At 44.8% G+C, this 20,341-nt stretch overlaps 1 protein-coding gene across 5 annotated transcripts in view; it reads right to left on the bottom strand.

Annotated features, from left to right (window-relative positions):
- crybg1a (crystallin beta-gamma domain containing 1a) overlaps positions 1-20,341 on the bottom strand; it is a 44,714-nt gene that overhangs the window by 9,169 nt on the left and 15,204 nt on the right. Inside the window, exons 1-5 of one of the 5 annotated variants that reach the window (XM_039603448.1) lie at positions 18,798-19,444; positions 17,496-17,628; positions 10,533-11,803; positions 8,337-9,397; positions 2,324-7,638 (exon numbers count right to left, since the gene is read on the bottom strand). In XM_039603448.1, the coding sequence (XP_039459382.1) occupies positions 2,324-7,638; positions 8,337-9,397; positions 10,533-11,803; positions 17,496-17,609 (7,761 nt within the window). In that variant the 5' untranslated portion in view covers positions 17,610-17,628; positions 18,798-19,444. Of the gene's footprint in view, positions 1-2,323; positions 7,639-8,336; positions 9,398-10,532; positions 11,804-13,657; positions 13,818-17,495; positions 17,629-17,804; positions 17,846-18,797; positions 19,445-20,341 lie in introns of those variants that run through there. The other 4 variants (XM_039603447.1, XM_039603445.1, XM_039603446.1 and 1 more) reach the window with 4 other exon arrangements.

Here is a 20,341-nt window from a genome sequence, read left to right as displayed (position 1 = left end):
GTGGAAGGAATACTGAGGACCTCCTTAATCCCACTGACACGTCTTCCGAGGAGGAAGCAGAGTCTGGGGATGAGGGAATGACCCGCCAATTTCTGGGGTCGAGGTCACTGAGGCAGTTAAATAACTCCTCGGTGGCAGAGCCCCTGGTGTTGATGAGGTCCGCCCGAGTTCCTGAAGGCTCTGGACGTTGTAGGGCTGTCCTGGTTGACACGCCTCTACAATGTTGCGTGGAGATCAGGGCAGTACCCTGGACTGGCAGACCGGGTGGTGGTCCCCATCTTTAAGAAGGGAGACCGGAGGGTGTGTTCCAACTACAGGGGATCACACTCCTCAGCCTCCCTGGGAAAGTCTATGCCAGGGTGCTGGAAAGGAGAGTTCGTCCGTTAGTCGAACCTCGGATACAGGAGGAACAATGCGGTTTTCGTCCTGGTCGCGGAACACTGGACCAGCTCTTTATCCTCTCGAGGATACTTGAGGGTGCATGGGAGTTTGCCCAACCAGTCTACATGTGTTTTGTGGACTTGGAGAAGGCATTCGACCGTGTCCCTCGGGGTGTCCTGGGAGGTGTTGTTGCGGGAGTATGGGGTGTCTGGCCCACTGTTACGGGCCATTCGATCCCTATACAACCGTTGCAAGAGTTTGGTTCGCATTGCCGGCAATAAGTCGGACTTGTTTCCGGTGGGCGATGGGCTCCGCCAGGGCTGCCCTTTGTCACCGATTCTGTTCATAATTTTATGGACAGGATTTCTAGGCGCAGCCAAGTGGCGGAGGGCTTTCACTTGGTGGCCTCAGAATCTCATCTCTGCTTTTTATGGATGATGTGGTTCTGATGGCTTCATCGGTGGGGGCCTCCAGCTCGCACTGGAACGGTTCGCAGCCGAGTGTGAAGCAGCGGGAATGAGGATCAGCACCTCCAAATCTGAGGCCATGGTTCTCAGCCGGAAAAAGGGTGGAGTGCCCACTCCGGGTCGGGATGAGTTCCTGCCCCAAGTGGAGGAGTTCAAGTATCTCGGGGTCTTGTTCGCGAGTGATGGGAGAAGGGAGCCGGAGATCGACAGACGGATTGGTGCTGCGGCTGCAGTGATGCGGACGCTGCACCGGGTCCGTCGTGGTGAAGAGGGGAGCTGAGTGTAAAAGCGAAGCTCTCAATTTACCGGTCGATCTACGTCCCGACCCTCACCTATGGCCACGAGCTGTGGGTAGTGACCGAAAAAGACGAGATCGCGGGTACAAGCGGCAGAAATGAGCTTCCTCCGAAGGGTGGCTGGCCTCTCCCTTAGAGATAGGGTGAGAAGTTCGGCCATCCGGGAGGGGCTCAGAGTAGAGCCGCTGCTCCTCCACATCGAAAGGAGCCAGTTGAGGTGGTTCGGGCATCTGACAAGGATGCCCCTGGGCGCCTCCTGGGTGAGGTGTTCGGGCATGTCCCACCGGGAGGAGGCCCAGGGCAGACCCAGGACGCTGGAGAGATTATATCTCTCGGCTGGCCTGGGAACGCCTTGGTGTTCCCCGGATGAGCTGGAGGAGGTGGCTGGGGAGAGGGAGGTCTGGGCTTCTCTGCTTAGGCTGCTGCCCCCGCGACCCGACTTCGGATAAAGCGGATGAGGATGGATGGATGGATGGATGGTTACTTTATTTCCCTAGTTTAGGTTTTATTTTAGACTTGCTAACAGGAGCAGAGCATGCTAAGAGACATCAACAGAAATAAAAGATGTAAACGTGCTACATTTCTATCAAGATTAGCATTTAACATCCACAGACAGGGCACATGAAAGTATACAATACTAAAGACACAGAGTGTAAAGTGTACTCTTAGCAGTCTGTTAAAGTTACTGTTAGTTTCATATTTTAATCATCTGTGCCGTAAACGTTTGTGCCTCATTTTGTTTTACCTTAAAGTCATCAGCTAATATTAATTTGTTTTGATCAGTTTCCTGTTTCCTCTCGTGCCCGCGGCAGAGAAATAAACACTGTGTTTATTTAAAGACACATTTCTTGTCATAGGTCTGCTTTATTTGCCTGTTGATGCAAACACTTCATCTCAGCCTGGTAGACGAGCTGTCGACGAGCCGATCTTGGAAGAGACTTCCTGTGCAGAATTCCACACTGAGGACACGTTCATCTTTCCTGTCCTTACTTGTAAATGATTCACAGTTTGGTTGCAACAGCATCACATAACAGTGTGAAGGTGGGGCGTGTGTGGCCATGGATATAAAGTAGGAAATTATCAGTGCTTTGCAGATTTTCTTAGCTGATTAAAACCCATTCATGCTTTGAGAATCCTTCCTGCTAACAGGCAAAGATATCATTTAAGTCTCGTGCCTACCTTTGGCTTTGAAGTCGTCTTTTGAAATCCATTTGGAGGGCGCTGCTGGATGTGGTTGGTGATTGGAGGAAGTTCTTCAGGGCTCTTCAGGTTCAGATCCACCTTAGTTAGACCTGCTATCAGGTCCTGGTCCATAGCGATGGTCTCCTTTGTATTCTGGTTAGTTTGAATTGTCTGCGCTCTGGAGGTCTCTGTTTCTTTTTTGTTCTTCTTCAGTAATTTCTCTAAATGTTCAGGCAGCTTTATGTCAGAGAACGAGGGCAGTACAAGAGGAGGAGGAGAGGAGGAGCTAAAGACTGACTCACTAACTCTTCCTGTACCACCTCCTGTGACCGGGCTTTGATCTACACCCGTCCCACCCACGTTATCAGCCGTGGCCTCAGGCTTTGGTGAATCAGCAGCTTCCACATTTCTGAGTGAGGGCATGCCCTGCTGCTGGTCAGAGGAAGGTGTGCTATTTGAGGCAGAGGAAGCTTCCTCTGTACTCTTCCTGGTGGAACGAGTGGTAAGTAAGCTGGAGAGGATGGAAATCTTATTAAGTCTTGATGTAAGCTTCACAGGCTCTTCTCCATTGTCTTGCCCCTCTTTTCCTGCTTCAGCTTTGGCCCCCTCTTGGAGTCCAGATTTACCTTCAACCTCATCAAGTGTTTTTGCTTGCTGTTCAGGAGTGGGTGTGGCATTTTTTTCCACAGTTTGGCCATTCCTTTGATTTCCCTTTTGTTTAAGAATTGTAGTAGGTAAAAGGTCAATAAAGGTTCGTCCATTTTTCCTTAAGCCAAACTGGAATTCCTCAGGATCGAACGTTTTCTCAAAGTGGTCCTCCTTAATGGCCGGCAAGACAAAATGTGGAGGTGGAGACTTTTTATGAACATGCTTCTTTGGAGGCAATGCGAAAGGCATCCCACCTTCCTTAATGTTCCTGATAAAATCATCAAAGTCATTGGTGTCATCAAGAGGGTCATCCACACTAGCAGACGTATTAAATCTTCTTTTGTGGACCCTTCTCTTCTTCTGATGAGATTCCACATCTAACCAGCCGGATGGAACGTCTGCATTTGATTGCAGACTTTGGGATGAAGTGGATGACTTCTCTGCAGTCTGTAGTCCTTTTTTGAAAGCACTACCTAGAAAATCTGTTTCTCTTTTTTCTTTTGTTTCTTTATCCTTCAGAAACACCTCACTGGAACCAACAGTGGGTGATTCTTTCTTGGCATTCATCTTTGATGCCTTTAGTTTCTCATCCACTCCAACAACCTCTTTAATGAGGTTTTTCTGTTCCTGTTTGCCAGCTGCTTTTCCAGCCGTGGAAACACTTGATGTTACACTTAATTCAGGATCTTTAGTTGCTTTCTTCAGATCCTTTGTTGCTACAGCCTTTGATTTCTGTTCTTGATTAGTACCTGGAGCTGTGTGAGGTTCAGTAATTGTCTCTGGTTTCTTTATTTGCACAACTTTGACAGGTGTGCTCTTCTGGTTCTTTTGACTGCTAATTTCATTGTTAGCCTTTTCATTTTCCAAACTCTCTGCTGATGAGATCTTGCTTTCCACATCATCTGTAGATTCTGTTTTTACAGTCTCTGGTCCCTGTTGTAGACCAGGGTGTGGACATTTGGATTCTGTTGACTTATTCAATTCTGGTTTTGTAATGTCTCCATTCTGCTTGTCGCTAACTTTAGTTGCCATCTCACTCACTGAGCTCTCTGCTGATGAATCCTTGGTTTCAGCCTTCTCTTTAACTCCATCAGCATCCTTTAGGTCTTGATTTTGGGTTTCTGCTGCCTCCTGCAGAGATCCTGCTTTTAGAGCAGATGTTGGACTTGTGGATTCTGCTGATTTGTCGCTCCCTTGTTTTGTTATGCTCCCATCTTGGCTGCTAACAGTTACAGGAGCCTGGACCTGCTGGTTGCTAACATCATTATCAGCATTTCCAGTTGATACAACTTTGACTTCAGTTTTTTCATTAGCATCGTCAGTACTAGAGCCACCTGAGGTCAGTTCTTGGGTTGCATCTGTATTTTGGATCTCTGTTGTCTTCTCCTGAACTTCAGCTCTGACCATCTCTGGTTTCTGTTCAAATTCATTAAGTTTAGATTCAGTCAGTTCTTCTTGGTCTTGGACTTCAGCCTTTACAGGTTTCAAGTCCTGTTGGATTCCAGCATCAATATGAGTCTGCAAAGCCTCCATCTCACTCACTGAGCTCTCTGCTGATGAATCCTTCGTTTCAGCCTTCTCTTTAGCTCCATCAGCATCCTTTAGGTCTTGATTTTGGCTTTCTGCTGCCTCCTGAGGAGATTCTGATTTTAGAGCAGATGTTGGACTTGTGGATTCTGCTGATTTGTCGCTCTCTTGTTTTGTTATGCTCCCATCTTGGTTGTTAAGGGTTACAGGAGCCTGGACCTGCTGTTTGCTAACATCATTATTAGCATTTGCAGTTGTTGCAACTTTGACTTCAGTGTTTTCATTAGTATCGTCAGTACTAGAGCCACCTGAGGTCAGTTCTTGGGTTGCATCTGTATTTTGGATCTCTGTTGTCTTCTCCTGAACTTCAGCTCTGACCATCTCTGGTTTCTGTTCAGATTCATGAAGTTTAGATTCAGTCAGTTCTTTTTGGTTGTCAACTTCAACCTTTAAAGACGTCAGGTCCTGTTGGATTCCAGCATCACTGTTAGTACCCAAAGTTCTTGGCTTTTTCACCAAGCTTTCTGCTGATGAATCCTTGGTCTCATTCTTGTCTTTAGGTTCCTCATCACAGACAACCTTTAGGTCTTGAATCTGGCTTTCTGCCTCCACAAGAGACTCTGGTTGTACTATTCCCACTCGCTTTTTCAGACCAGATTTTAGACTAGATTTGTTACCATCTTTGTTTTCCTTTTTTGAACCTGTTGACTGGTTCATCTCTGGTTTGGTAGCATTTCCATCTTGGTCAGTCTGTTGTTTGCTAACACTATTAACATTCATATCTCCCATCTCCTTCTCCAGGCTTTCTACTGATGAATCACTGACTTCTGTCTTTTCTCTGGTACCTTCTGTACTAGTGTTTACTGAGATCAGTTCTTGAATTATGTCCTTTTCTTGGCTCTCCACTGTCTTCTCTTGAACTGATTTTTCTTGGGCTGGTTTTGTTATACTTTCACCTTGAAGTCCAACTTCATTATCTGCAGTCACTGCATCATTTCCCGGACTGTCCACTGACAGCTCATTGGTGTCGATCCTTTCTTTGGTGTCTTCTGTACTTAGAGAGGTCTGGTCTTGAGTTATATCCATATTCTGGCTCTCCACTGTCTTCTCCTGACCTCCAGTTTTGACCATTTCTGGTTTCTGGTCTAATTTATCATCTGGATCTTTGACTGGATTTGTTATGTCCTTATTCAGGTCTCCAACAATTATGGACTTTTGGTCTTCCTGGATGTTAGCTTTAATGTCAGCATTCGCAGCTTCAGTCCCACTCACCAAGCTGTTTATTGACAAATCCTCTGTAGCTTCAGTGCTGGCACCTTTTACTTCTTTAGTTGCATCTGATTTTAAAATATGTTTTTCTGATGTCTTCTTTGAGGCTTTCACCTCTGCAAGGGCCTGATTTAGATTAGCCTTTGTTGTAATGTCCTCACCTTGGTCTTTAGCAGCGACCGCCTTCTTGTTTTCTTGAGTCACATTCAATAAAGTCTTCTTTTCTTTATCAGCTTCAGCATCGAATGTGTTTACGTCTCTTATTTCTGGAGTTCGTCTTCCTTTTACACCTCTGTCACGTTTGTCGTCCAGACTTGTGTCTTCATCTCCGACTTCCTCATCTTTGGTCAAAAGCAGTTTGGATTCATTTTTCACTTCTGATGCTTTTGTTTTCTCACCGCTGCTCTCGGTGTTTTCTTTCAAAGGCATCTCAGGCTGCTGTTTTGTAGTTTCATGGAGTATTGCTTGCTCCTCCCTCGTTTGTTCTTTCAGAGCGTTTGTAACCCCTGTCTGCGTTTCTTCCTTGGACTCAGCTGATAAACCTCTATCCTCTGATGACAGATGTGCTGATTTCTCTGAATTTGTAATGGCTCTCTCTGTGGTTATGCCCTTGAGCGCCTCTTTGCAACTATTCTGTGACTCAGTGCTTTCCACTGCTGTGTCACTAAGTGTTTCATTTGGTTTTGAGCCTTTCCCTTCAGATCCTCCTGCGAGTAAAAGAGCCTCTTTGTGCAACTGATTTTCAACATTCTTGGACAATTCACAAACAGTCACAGCCTCTGTTTGAATGCCCAACCTCTCTGCTGGTTTCCTGCCACCCTCCTCTTTGCTTTTCTCTTCTACTTCAACATCTTTTGCTAAGGCCCTGTTTAATGTCAGGGATGTGTCCCTTTCGTTTGTGAATTGATCCTCCCTTGATAAATCCTTTTGCTGCTCTGTATTGGCTGGTTTAGACTGATCTGAGTCATCCTTTGAAATCAGTTTAGTAGGAATACTGCTGCTGTTTATCTCTTGCTTGGAAGTGAATGCATTTATTTTATTAGCAGGAATACGTCCACGTATCTCCCTTTGAACACTGTCACCCTCAGCGGGTTTGCTCGGCATGTCAGTTTCATCTTCAGGAGCTTGTTTTGTGTCGTGAGTTCGTGGTGCCGCGTTTTTATCTTGGATTAAACCCAGTTTCACGTTTCCTGTTAGCTTCAGTGTTTTTAGTGACGGGGATTTTGGTTCTCGTGTTGTGTTTTTATTTTGAATAGCAGACAAATTTTCCGCTTGACCTCCATCAGTAACTTGAGATGGAATTGCTTTGTCGATCTCGCAGCTCGACTGCACCTCGGCTCCTGTGTCCAGAACACTTTTTGTAATAACTGCGTCGCTGTTTTGCAACCGCTGGATGTTTGAAATGTCTTCAGTTGCTGTACTGGTTCCGATCTCTTTTTCTTTCACTTTGGTTTCATCAGTGTGTTTTATAATGGATTCCTCTCCCTCCGACTTGAATTTAAATGTGTCTTCACTGTCACGCTCATTCGCCGTGATGCTTTCAGGTGCTTTTACATCCGTCTCTGTCGATGTGTTGTGATTTGAGTCCTCAGAATTCCCACTTTGGGAACGTTGTCTGGGTTTTAGTTTATTGGAGCTTCTCTGGGCTCTTGTGGGAAGCTTGCTCACAGACGACGAGGTCTCAGGTGAATCTTTTGCAGGCATTTTTTGATGCTGTTTGATGTTTTCGTTCCATTTAAAGATCCTTGATGAGACAGTTTTCTCTTGTTTGGTGGGAAGTGGAGAGATGCTGGAGGTCGGAGTATCGCTCTCAACATGGATTCTTTTAGAAAAGTTTTTGGGTGGCTTCATTGGTGGGACAATTCCTGCTGGGGAAAAAAAAACACAGACAAACACAGGAAATATGACTAATTAGCATCTTATTATGGAGGACAGACACTGCCAAAATCAAAAATAAACAGGTTAAACGATTAGGAGTAAATACTAGTTTTAAATCACAAAATAACTCTTCTGTGTATAATACATGCATGTCTGTGAAGTTTCTCAGTCATCAGGTCATCGTAGTCTAAGGAGCTTGGAAAGAAAAGCGTCTGAACTTCTTTAAGTGGCTTGAAGATGTTTCACCTCTCATCTGAGAAGCTTCAAGCCTCTGAAAGAAGTCCAGACGCTTTTCTTTCCAAGCTCCTTAGACTACGATGACCTGGATGACTGAGAACCTTCACAGACATGCATGTCTATTATTAACTTTATATGTTTTATTTGATTGCATTTTATTGGCAATTATTCCATATTTAGGTAACTGTTTTTCAGATAATAATAATAACCTAAATATTTGGAGTGTTTCTGCAGTAACATCTGCAAACCAGATGTTTGTCCAGATTCAAACTAGCAACAGATGAAAAACAGCCTGTATTTTCATCAGGGATTTCTGTATGAAATGTTAATCATAAATGACCCTGTTTGTTCATTTTAGTTGCCCCTGGGTTTCATATGTGCCCCCCCTCATGTAACCAGTAATATGCTTGATAACCACCTTGTCCGACATGCTGTATTCGAGCCTTCTTACCTTTCTTTGGACTTTCGGGTAGCGGTGGCGGCGTCTCACTCCCAGGACTCTCGTCAGCGGTTGCATCTTTCTGCTCTGGACTTGTCTTCTGGACTGTTTTAGGTCTGTCCGAGTCCATCTGACCCGATGAAACCCTTTTATAGGTTATATCAACCTTCTTTCTCGTCGGAGATGAAACGGGTAGCCGGCTCTTCGGAGAGCTCTCCACATCGTTCTGCTGCTGTGTTTTTTTGACGTCTGGACTTTCCCTGTGTGGTGGGTGTCCACTTTTTCTCTCCTCATTCTCCACGTCATTTAGCAAGTTCACAGACTCAAAGTCCTCATCTGATTTGTCCTTACTGAGTTTTGTTCCGGTCCTAGTTTTCATGAGAGAAACGTTCCCCGACACTGATTTTCCTCCTTTGTTTTCCTCAAAGCTTGGTTTCCTTCCAGGTCTGGCTGCAGTTGTTGGAGATTTCAGAGTCTCTTTGGTCCTAGGTTGTTTTTGTAGTTTGGGCCCTGAGGTGTCCGGCGTTGAGGTCTTATCTGGTGTCACCGGCGATTTCACATCTGCGTCTGATGTTGATCTTTTGGGGATTTTAGACTTTGAACCGGCAGCACCGGAGGGAGCGCTGGCACTTTGGTCTTTTAATGCTGGCAACATAATAACGGCTCCGTCTCTTTGTGTTGGATTATCACTGGAAGTTTCCACTTTTGTGCCCTCTGTGGAGCCCTTTGCCTTTGTTAGGACATTCTTGGCCTTGTTTCCAGCTGCAGAGGTCGGGGTCTTTGTTCCACTCGCCGTGGTATGCCGGCTTTCTGCTGCTCCTCTAACCACTCGTTTCTGGGGTGCAGCCTGGTTAGCTGCTTGGCCTCTCGCCGCTGGTTCTGCAGCTGCTGGCTTCTTTTTGTACATGTCTGACGCTGCAGAAGTGTCATTGAAGTCTGAGGCCTCCAAGTCTGTTTTAACTATGGCTTCAGGAGTAATTGCCTCAGAGAGTGGAGACTCGTCTTCATGTGCGGGTCGATCGAAGTTTGTGTCCTTAAAGTCAGCATCATTGCTGTTTTTGAGGATCAGCCGTCTGTCAGAAGACACAGAGAGAAAATATTTAATCACAGCTCTAGACACACTTTATGTATCCACAAGTATATTAGACCCTACATTGAACTTCTCCCTGTAAAAACCACTGAGTATTATAGCAAAATAGATTCTGGCTTTGTAATACTTTGTTGCATAAAGGATAAAAAAAATGTTTGAAAACTGATTAAAAGCAGCATATTTAGACCATTCTTTGTGCCTTTGGAGACCTTTGATATTATTAAGGTAAAATTTCCTGGCCTAATTACAGCAACACAAGACGAGGACAAAGGAAGACCTGGAGCTAAGCTCACCAGCACTTCTGCCCTCCCAGAGTGGGTAAAGCCACCTGAGCCTCTGCCTGATTGAGTGTCCACTTTTAGGACGGCAAATAAGAAAACTACTTTTAAAACTCTGTGCTGTCCAACAAGCAGAAGAACTGGCCTGAAACTACAAATCAGACACTTAGCAGGGAGATTTCAGCCTAACATGAGAGCAGCAGCTGTAAATGCCAAATGTTTTCCTCAGTTTTCACCTGCACAACACGACCAAAGGGAAAAACTTACAACAGGAAAACTGCATCTGCGAGCCTTCATGTGAAAGTGCTTTCTGACCTGATTCAGTTCAAATATCACTCAAACATTTTGTGTCTCTAATCATGCCATAAAAATGCTTCACACATGCAGAGCTTCCACTGTTTTCCTGCACGATGACGGTAAACCTGGATGAACTGTGCTGTCAGTAAAACCACCTGCAGAATCAAACTCCTTTAACCATGTGTAGAAACTTTAGGCACTCCTCCCGAGGCTGAGCGTTTCCACGGCATCCTGAGGTCAAACGTGAGAGCTGCTGGTTGTAATGACTAACTGGAGGTAGTGAATGAACACCAAAGGTTAACACAGAACGGCTGACCTACATTTGACAAATCCAGTAAAGTGTCAGAAGCTTAAAGAAGGTGTTTCTGAGTGGCTGGATGTTGGGTGGATGAATATTTCAGCGCAGGTTTTAGCCCCATTGTTCAGCTCTGGCACAAAGCACCATGGGAACTCGGAGCTCGGGTTGCATGCAGGCTGAGCTCTGTTCCTCTGGATCAAAGAGGCTGTAAAAGCAGAGGAAAATGAAAACAGACAGACACTCACGGTTTCGCCTCTGTTGTGTTTGAGCTCTTTGAAGTTGAACCTTCGTCCTCGTCCACGCTCGGCTCGGGGCTGGTGTTCACCTCGGCAACACCTTTGCTCTTCGAAGGCAGACTCACGGTCCTGCGTGTGATCCGGATTGATCTCGGCCGATATCGCTCCTGAACCTGAGGAAAACTCCTTGTTGAGTCTGTGTCCGGCCCCTCCGGCTGCTCCGTGGGGGTGTGAACCTCCCCCACAGTCTGTGACAGGGAGGAGAGTGAATGTGGCAGGCTGCCACTGAGCGGAGGAGTCTCTGAGGGGGTGGGAGGGCTCTCTGGTGCTCTCTCAGCCTCTGAGTCGTCCTCTGGAATTACTGTGGCAGGTACGGCCAAAAGAGGAGGCGAGTCTGCTCTAAAGCCCTCCTCCTCTTTTTTCATTACATCCCTTTCTTTCTCCCACTCCACCTCCTCCTCTCCCAGGTGTGTCTCCACCCATATGGCTTTGTGGAACAGGACAGGAGACTCGCCTTGGGGTTTTTCCTCTCTCATGGTTGCACTTTCCCCCGAGAGGCTGCTGGTGGATATGCGAGTGCTCGTCCTGGGTCCTCCTGAGTTTTCCCTCTTCAGGTCCAGAGGTTTTCCCTGCTGTTTGCCCAGAGTTATTCCTCTCAGCGCCGTGCTGTGGCCCTTCTCTCCAACCTTCACCGATGCTTTCTTTGATGCTAAGCTTATGGAGGTTAGGTTAGGAGACTTTGGGGACTCCGCAGCCTTAGAAAGGGGGATCTGAAGTGACGTCAGTGTGGTCGGGCTGATGATCTCATCCTCACTGCTGCTCTCTGGTCTCTTCAGTACTTTCTGTTCCAAATTCACCTGCAGCCGTTTGCTCACTTCTTCCACCACGGATTCAGTGAAGCCCACTTCTGACTTTAAACCAGGATCTGGATCTGGCTCGGTGGCAGATGCAGGGTCTGTGGATGTGGAAGTCATGATTGCATCCAGCTCCTTCACGCTGCTTCTCCCGGTGCTGTTACTGTCTGCAAAGGGCATGTCTGCCTCTACTGTGACCTGCGAGGCCCTGCTGGAGGCGCTCCGGCTGGAGCTCTGGCTCACGGTGTCGCTGTGCTCAGCATTTAACCCATTTTCTGGCTCAGATTGGGGTGAATGTGGAGACAAGGGGGACGCCGGGCAGCTGTCGGTGGAGGTGCTCGAATGATTCCGGCTGCTGCTCTTCTTCCTCTTGGAGCTGAAGAAGTTGGTGAGACGGCCGAACACTGACTTCTTCTCCTCCGAACTCTAAAAAGAAAAGAGGACAGGCAGGAAAGATGAACGCTGAGATGTAAGACTTCAATAAAGAAACGTGGACAAAAACCCTGGTGTACTTCCTCTGAGGTTGAGCTGGATCGTGCGCTCTGCCTGTCCTGGAGTTCTTGTTTCTCTGCACTTTCCACAAACACATACAAGTCTGGGTCTAACGTTATCCCACCACCATCACCTCATTTTTCCTTTTCATCCATTTTATACATTTGAATCATTTTTGAAGTTCAAGGAAATCCCTGAAAAAGAGCTCCTGTTATATAATCAGAGCAAAGAAAAAGAAAGAACAGGCTGCAGGTTATTTGGCTCCAAGTAAAAACTGAAGCTTTAAACGTTTGTCGATCCTCGTCAGGCGAATTGAGGAGAGAAGAAAGAGCGAGTGTTGGTCAGAAGCTCCAACTAATCCAAATCACTGTCACCTGCTGAGCAGCAGGAACTACAACATGGCAGCCAGAGAGGCGGCGGCGACGGAGTGACATCATCAAAAACAAACAGCAATGGAAATAAATGTAAAGTAACTGTGGCAGCAGGATTAACACAAAAAGACTGTTGGATATTTCTGCAGAAGCACTAAACCGAAAATAAAGTCTGAGCTTTTGAGTCTCTGTACATGCGATTAAATTTTAATAGTATTTTTGTATTTTTTCAGTGTGCGAACACTGATGGATGTGTTTGTTTATACGGTGTGTGTATAAAAATCGAACAGCTGATTCTTTCATCCTGACGCTTTAATAAGTGAAAATCAGACTCGGGTTCATCTCTCAGTCGAGCTGAGATGAGACGAGTCGGCTTTTCTGTAGAAATGAAAACTGGCAGGTGCCTTCATCGACATACCTTTGAGTCACAGACGAGAATACCTGAAAGATTTTCTAGATAAATATTATTTCTCACTTAGTCAGAAACGCAAATGGTTGGAATTTATCTTCCTTTAAATCAATCAATAAGAGCTCTTTCGATTTCAGCTGAAAAGGAAACATGTTTTATAATTCTGACAGAATCTGATCCTGATACACAAACGCAGGTAAAAGCAGATCTTTCATAAACTAACTGGTTTTAAGCAGCCAGTTATCCCACATGAGCTTTGAAGGTTTGCCCAAAATGAAGCTTAAATGTTGGAGGCTTATTGAACGTTTCAGATTTGATTGATCTTATCGGCTTCATTTACTCAAACACATGGATGGACTGGTTGAGTGACTCTGAACAGGAACAGCTCTCTGTGTAATGTGAGGTAACCTGTACAGTCAGCACGGCCACGCGCTGTGAACACAAGCTCTTATAACAGCTTATCGTTACCGCACTTTGATTTTTTACTCATACTCATGTTTAAAAAAGCATTTTTACATTTTATTTAGATTTCTTACCTGAGCTCCTTTATTTTGAATATTTGTTCTACTTTGAGCTTATTTACATTACTTATACCGAAAGTCGGGAAATATGGGAATGTCAAACAAAAGCAGTAGCATCATTAAGGCGAATCCTCTCTTAATATCGTTATTCTCTCTTATTATGAAAATATTTTTGACCATTTTTGGTGCCTGTTAAGAGTGAAAAGCTGAACTAAACTAAACGCAGACACCCAGCAGCAGTAAAACTGAATGACTAAGACACAAACACTTTTATTCTCACGGCTCACAGATTCAAACGGCTCAGAACAAACCCGGAAAACAAACATGGAATATCAGAGCAGGTGAAAGAACAGCAGAGACTTCCACAGTGCAGTTTGAACCCCGGGCTGCTCATAACGCACGCACTGCAAAACCAAAGCTGGCGGCTGTCACAAAAAACAAAGAGCACATGTTAGAACAAGAAGCAGGAGCCACAGCAGCTACACACCATTCTGACTTCCTGGAATCCAAACTGCAGAAATCCTTCCAAGTTCTGTGTCAAACTTAGTCCCAAAATCACACAGAACTGCGCCGAGAACCGACGACTAATCACACCTTGTAGAAGAAATCAAACCCTTAAAGCTTCCTCCTCCTCCTCCTCGGGCAGCACTGAGTGCTTCTACCTGAGCGTGTCATGGCTCTGAGACGTGGGCTTTGCCTCCTACATCACAGACAGTGTGTGAAAAAAAAACACTATTGTGAAAGCCAGCTAGGAATTCTCAATCCAGTCAAAATGAGAGGGTGTGGACGAGGCTGGCGGAGAGCAGCACACCCTTCCTCATTCTAAAGCGTGCGTGTGAATGGGACGCCTGTTATCTGCTGCCGGCTTCACGAACAAATCATTTAAGTCTCAGTCTCGTGTAGAGGAACCACACGGCTGTGACAGAGGAGCATTTCTCTGTGAGACAAACCCATTTCAACACCCTCACTGTGCTTTCCAGCAATTCCATATTTTCACTGAGCAAACAGCAGCTCAGGCTCAGTTTTTCCAGTTCATATCCAAACAGAAACAAACCACGGAAAACAAAGTGGAAACGCTGCTACTTTACCTACTTTAAGGGCCTGAAATCCAGAGCGTGTCGAAACCCAGAGGATTACTCTCCTTCCACCTTTGCCCGCCATGTATTAGTCCTCCACCACCCGCTGCCCTTCTGTTTACCCAAAGCAGGGACAAATGTCAGGTAGGTGGGGACTGAGCTCCATATCAGTGTGAATTATGCCCCACGTCCTTATCTGTTAGACTGTAATAAAAACACGCGGGAAAGATAACGCAGATCAAAATTAAACAGTGCAGGACGCCCGAGCTTCAGCTTCACAGGACGCCAACACGAGCTAATTAAAGCTTCTTATAGTTAGAAATGAACTGCAGCAATCATTCAGCATCGTTTCACACACCAAATCTGAAAAGCCTTATACATTTATATTATACTGTATATGAATGAAGACATTAATTTTATATGAATCTCATGCATTTAACCCAACGTCATTTACTTACTGAGGGTTTTATTGTTAGTAATTTTGGCATTTTATGTCCCCCATAGGTTTTTGGTCCTCCCACAGACACAAATAGCACAGCAGGACGGGTTTGGCAGGTTTCTGTTTATGGGAAGTAGCCGAGGGCCAATAGGATCCAACAGGATTATGTGCATGTCATTTTAAAGGAGAAGCACGTTGTTACAGTAACTGTTATTAAAAACTATGTCCACAAACAACATTCTTCATATTCTTTAAGTCTGTAAACATCTGTGCTAATAAAATATTTGACAAAAGTCTCGACTGACATCAGGAAAATCATCTATGGAGGAACAAAGTCCCAAATTAATAACTGATTGAATTAATGAATGTGTCATTAAATGCAACAACACCTGTTAAGTCACAATCTGAGAGCTGAATAATATCTGCATTTATTTAATGATTTTAGCATTTTTGCTCTTCCACAGTAATGAACACATGTCCACTGTGTTTTTGTCACTTCCTGTTTGACTCTATACGACTTGAAAGCAGCTGAGAACATGAAGTCATCAGTTTACTGAGCTCAGAGATCAGAGGGTGTAACACCAGGTCAGATTAATGGTTTAGCGAGCCGCGTCAAGGTTAAACTCAGAGTTGCTACCTGGCTTAATCACCATGGTAACTGATACTGAGCCGGGAGCAGGTTATGGTCAGATTCTTTTATTTACAGCGTGTTTGAAGTTTGATATAGATTATCTGCTGGGCGAGTGTGTGTGTGTGTGTGTGTGTGTGTGTGTGTGTGTGTGTGTGTGTGTGTGTGTGTGTCTGTGTCTGTGTGTGTGTCTCTGTGTGTGTGTCTCTGTGTGTGTGTGTGTGTGGGATGTTAGGCAGATGTTAGCAGTGATTGTTGCTTTACATGGATCCAGTCTCACAGCTGTAAGCTTCACCTGTCACCTTAGAAATAAACAGCAGCACTGAGCGCGCTCAGACATAAAATCATCCGCTCGAATGTAAATGTTTATTTTACCGCTGCGTGCACGAAATCAGCAGATTAATGATTTTCTGCAACATTCATCTCTCAGTGTTTTATTTTACTGTTTGATTTTTTTATGTTCTTTAAAGGTTTTTGTGACTTTTAATCATCATCTTCTCATCGTCACCATCTGCTAATGTCTGTGATTGGAGTAAGCAGCATTTTGTGCAGGACAAAGGTCACGTGACCCACATAGATCCTGAATCTGACAGCCCGGCGTAACAGAGAAACTCAATAACCATCGTGATACGCGTCATCTCAGACTCTCAGGCTTTGTTGATCCAGTTTTGTGAACTTCCTTCGTTGTGTATCTCTGATGAGCAGCAAGCTTTCGGTTCGAATCAACATCTCTGAGAAGTTGAGAGACTCCTGGTCCTCTGAGACCACAGCGTCCATCTTTGTCGTGATGTTTGGATGCACAGTGTTTCCACGCAGTGCAGCCTTGATGCTCTGAATAACGACCTCACTTCCTTTTCCCTCTGTCACAGCTGCTTACTCAGCAAATGTTCTGCAGGAAACTGGAGTCGTGTTTTTAACAGGTGAACAATGTCAGCAGGTTGAACTCGTTAGTCAGTCAAATCCAGCCGAGCGCCGTTTGCTGCTTCAATGAAGATAAAATCAGAGGAAATCTGACCGCCTAACACGACTAATGCAGCTAATCTGGACTTCTGATCCATTCCTTCCACTTTGTGCGTCTGAACTTGTCGTTTTTATGTTTCTAAAGTCTCAAACTTTCTGACATCTTGCAGATTTTTAAATAAAAGAGTGTCTAACAAAGAAGTGCTGCACAGTTAGATTTGGAGGAAACGCCTCACAGAGCCGTCAGTGCTGCCGTTCATTATACCAACAGTGATGATTTATAAAGACATCTGCTCGTGTTTGAATACGATGACACGGTTAGCTGGCAGCAAACATGATGGCTCATTAAACAATAATGTGATCAATCAGCTGATCGAGTCACATAAACTCTGAACCATTTAAAATGATCTCATCTTCATGTTTCTGTTTATTTTAAAGGGACTATGAATATTCATTAACATGAACACTTAAATTCAGCGTGTAAATATGTCAGATTTAGCCACTAATTTTCACCTAAATCACAGTTATGGACAAACAATAAAAACAAAAAAACCCAAAACAAAATAAGAACCAGGCCTCAATAATTCAAGAAATCAAAAACTGAATAACTGGAACATAAAGTAATCAGAGCTGAAGCTGAAACCACGACACATAATCTCCTCTCTGCTTTCATCTGGACCTCATGGACCAGGCGCCACAGAAAAACCAGAAAATCTCAAAACAGCTAAAAATAAAAATTTGAAAGAAAAAAAACCAGATTTGACAACATCTGGAGTGAAAGTGTAAAACATCACTCTCCTGTGAGAGACGGCAGAGCTCCTAATGATCTGACTCCCAGATTTTCCATAGACCACCAGGATGTTCCACATGTGGACTACACAGAGAGGAATAACTGATGATCCAAAGGAAGCAACAAGAACAAAACTCCTGATCTATGAGCCGACAGCTGATTGATCAATATCACCCAGAATCATCAATGAAGTGAAAGTTTTAAAGGAAAAACGATTCCAAAGTCCTCGTCATCATTCCGAGTGATCGTCAGCAGCTAAGAGTTTCTGCACTGACTCACAGAGTTCAATAAAGACGTGGAGATAAATTCAGTTTTATATTTTTAATGTTTAATATTGATCTGCTTCTCCTCTCAGGGTGGAACATAAGCTGCTCTGACATTATGCACACGTAGGTATGAATCTTTAATCTCTGATGACTAACTCAGACCCACCTTGGAGTGTTTGGAGGGTGACATCGGGCTTCCCGGCGCCGCGTTCATGTCGAAGCTGATCACGGACGTCCAGTCGGACTCGGTCTGGTAGCTGCACTCTGTGGAAACGCTCATCTGGTCGTGGTCGAGGCTCCTGGTGCACAGAGGCAGGAAACAGAGAGGGGAGGATGTTATGTCACCGACCTTTGTTTCTGCTCTCATTGTGCGCGTGTGTGTGTGTGTGTGTGTGTGTGCGCGTGTGTGCGTGCGTGCGTGCGTGCGTGCGTGCGTGCGTGCGTGCGTGCGTGCGTTCTCTCATTAAAAACATACTTCACAACAGAAAAACACAACAACATCCCAGCAGATGAACCACGAAGCAAAGCACATCCTCAAATCCTCCAATCTGAACCCAAACTCAGCAGTTAACTGAAGTAAACACAAACATGCAGCAGTGATAGAAACACCACCCAGCCATCACGTCCTGCTGTCCTCCACCTAAAACACACAACACCACAGAAACATGAACAGCTGTGCACAGCAGCTGCTCTCTCTCTCTTTCACATTATCACGTGTAAGTTTTACAATTACTCTGAAAAATGATGGACTTTAAAAAAAAATGAAGGATTAAAATTAATTTTCCGTCTAAAAACCAAAGTTCTGCATAAAACATCATGGTGACTACATCTGTCATTATGATGATAATGTGTCCTGCTAACACCACATAACAGATAAAGCACCATATCAGACTAGCATGTATGCATATTTTATTTAATGTCCTCAAGTGCAAACACATACCCACCCACCCACCCACGCACACACACACACACACACACACACACACACACACACACACACACACACGCTGCTTCACGTCAAAGCTGCTGTGTTGGTTTTCTTCTCACACCTCTGATTGTTTTAGAGGTTAAACAAACAAACAGGCGAGCCAGAAAAATGACACCTGACGAGGAACGCTCGCTCCCTGCATGCACGCCGCTCAGACCGAGCAATTAGAGCGCCGCAGAGGATTGTAGAGCACGTGTGAGGCATGAGGAGGTGCAAGTATTTCAAGGAGGAGTGGTTTCATGCAGCGTTTACAGACTGAACGCTGCTGCAGTCGTGCAGGACGTCAGCATGCCTCCATGTGTTGTGCTCGTCTTCATTTAGAGTTTGAGTCCATCATCACAGTGCAACACAAAGTCAGTTAAACTTTTCCTAACTGGACATCCATCTGTCCGGGAAGCAGAGACCATTGTGTGCGCTCTCTTTATCCCTGCTGAGTTTTCTCTAGTTTTGCTTTTTGCTGCTGACAGCATGAGACGGTACCTGCAGCCTCTCAGGTGGAACAGGTGAGGACATCCATGGGTGTCATCATGAGTGAGGAGGAGATACCAGGAGACAGCTCATCACATGTTGGGAGCTGGACAGGACCTACCCCATCAGCAGGATCAGTATCTGCTCCTTTGTGTGAGGAGGAACAGGATCCTTCAGCTGGTCCCTCATGTGACTCCCAAAGTCTCGTCTAACACTTTAGTTCAGCTCCAGATCAGTGAAAGAACGTCTGGTCGGCATCATCTGACCACAACAAGCTTTCTGTACCTGCAGCTGTCCTGAGCTCACAACTGCTTTCTAAATTAATCCGTTCATTTTTTCACTGAATCAAACCAAACTGAGTTTGACACTCTGTGCTTTAAAATAACTGCCCAAAGGTGTTACCAAGATGGCTGCTAAGTGATGAAATAAACTTGTAGAAGACAGCTGGCTTAAAGTGGGAGGAGCTTGTTTCAGACAGAGGATGAACTAAGGGGCTACACCAAAGCCCAGTATAATATGAAGAAGGATTATTTTGAACTGTGACTCATGCAAAGCTGCTCTGGTTGAGTCCAAGTGTAAAGACATGGAGCTGGAAACAAGCAGTATAATAACTAATGGCAATAACTGTTCATAAAGTTGCTACACTACGAGGTTTTAAACACAAACAGCAGGACACGAGTGGCTGTAATACCTTCTTAACCCACAAGGAGGCAGAGTTTGACTGTTGCTTGCTGCAGGAACTCACATCAGGTAACGTGACTCAGTTTGTTGTCTGTCGGTCAGATTGTGATGATTCAGTGAGATAAACCTCTGACTGTATCATGGACCCGTCGTCATGTACAGACTCCTGTCTTTGTAAATAAAGTTAAAATGAATCGTGTAGCTGTGCAGGCGGGACTCCTCTGTGCTTCACACTCTGATCCACCATCTTTATTTCTTTGTGGTGTGAAACCTGATAAAACAGGCCGATCAGCTGATAGCGCTCCTTGATAAGCGCCTGGTGGTGTTACATGTGTCTGATAAAGACAATCTGTTCACTCTGATCCAAACTCCTGTTGTGAGGAGTTTTCTATTGATAAAGCTCAGAAAGGTTTAAGGTAGTTGGGGGGAAAACGCAGATGAATCATTGAAAAACCTGCAAAAACTTTATTATTTCACCACAAACTGTCCAAACCAATCAGCACGCTCTTCTTGTGTCAGGAAATATTTTGCATTATTGTGAAGTTTCACTGATAGATTTAAACTGATTTCCGGTTTCTGTTTTCTGCAGATACAGATTTTAAACTGTACAAAGTAAAGTTAATGCAGTTTTCTCATAGTTAAAAAAAACAGACTGCAGTGAGGTTCTTCTCTGTCATAAAAAGCTCTGCTAAATGAATAATAATTTTACCTGGGCAAGCAAAAGCACGTGCAACAGATTTATAGACAAAACTAATTTTCATTTAGAACTTCAGCTGATAGCAGAAGGTCATTTTCCTCCTCTGCTCATACCGAGGCTGCTGGGAGGCTCACTAACTTCAGCTGCCTTTGCTCTCTTAACTTCTTTAAAAAGTTCG

Source organism: Oreochromis aureus, linkage group 19 (assembly GCF_013358895.1).
Source record: "Oreochromis aureus strain Israel breed Guangdong linkage group 19, ZZ_aureus, whole genome shotgun sequence".
NCBI lineage: Eukaryota > Metazoa > Chordata > Actinopteri > Cichliformes > Cichlidae > Oreochromis > Oreochromis aureus.
This window is presented reverse-complemented; position numbering and strand designations above follow the sequence as displayed.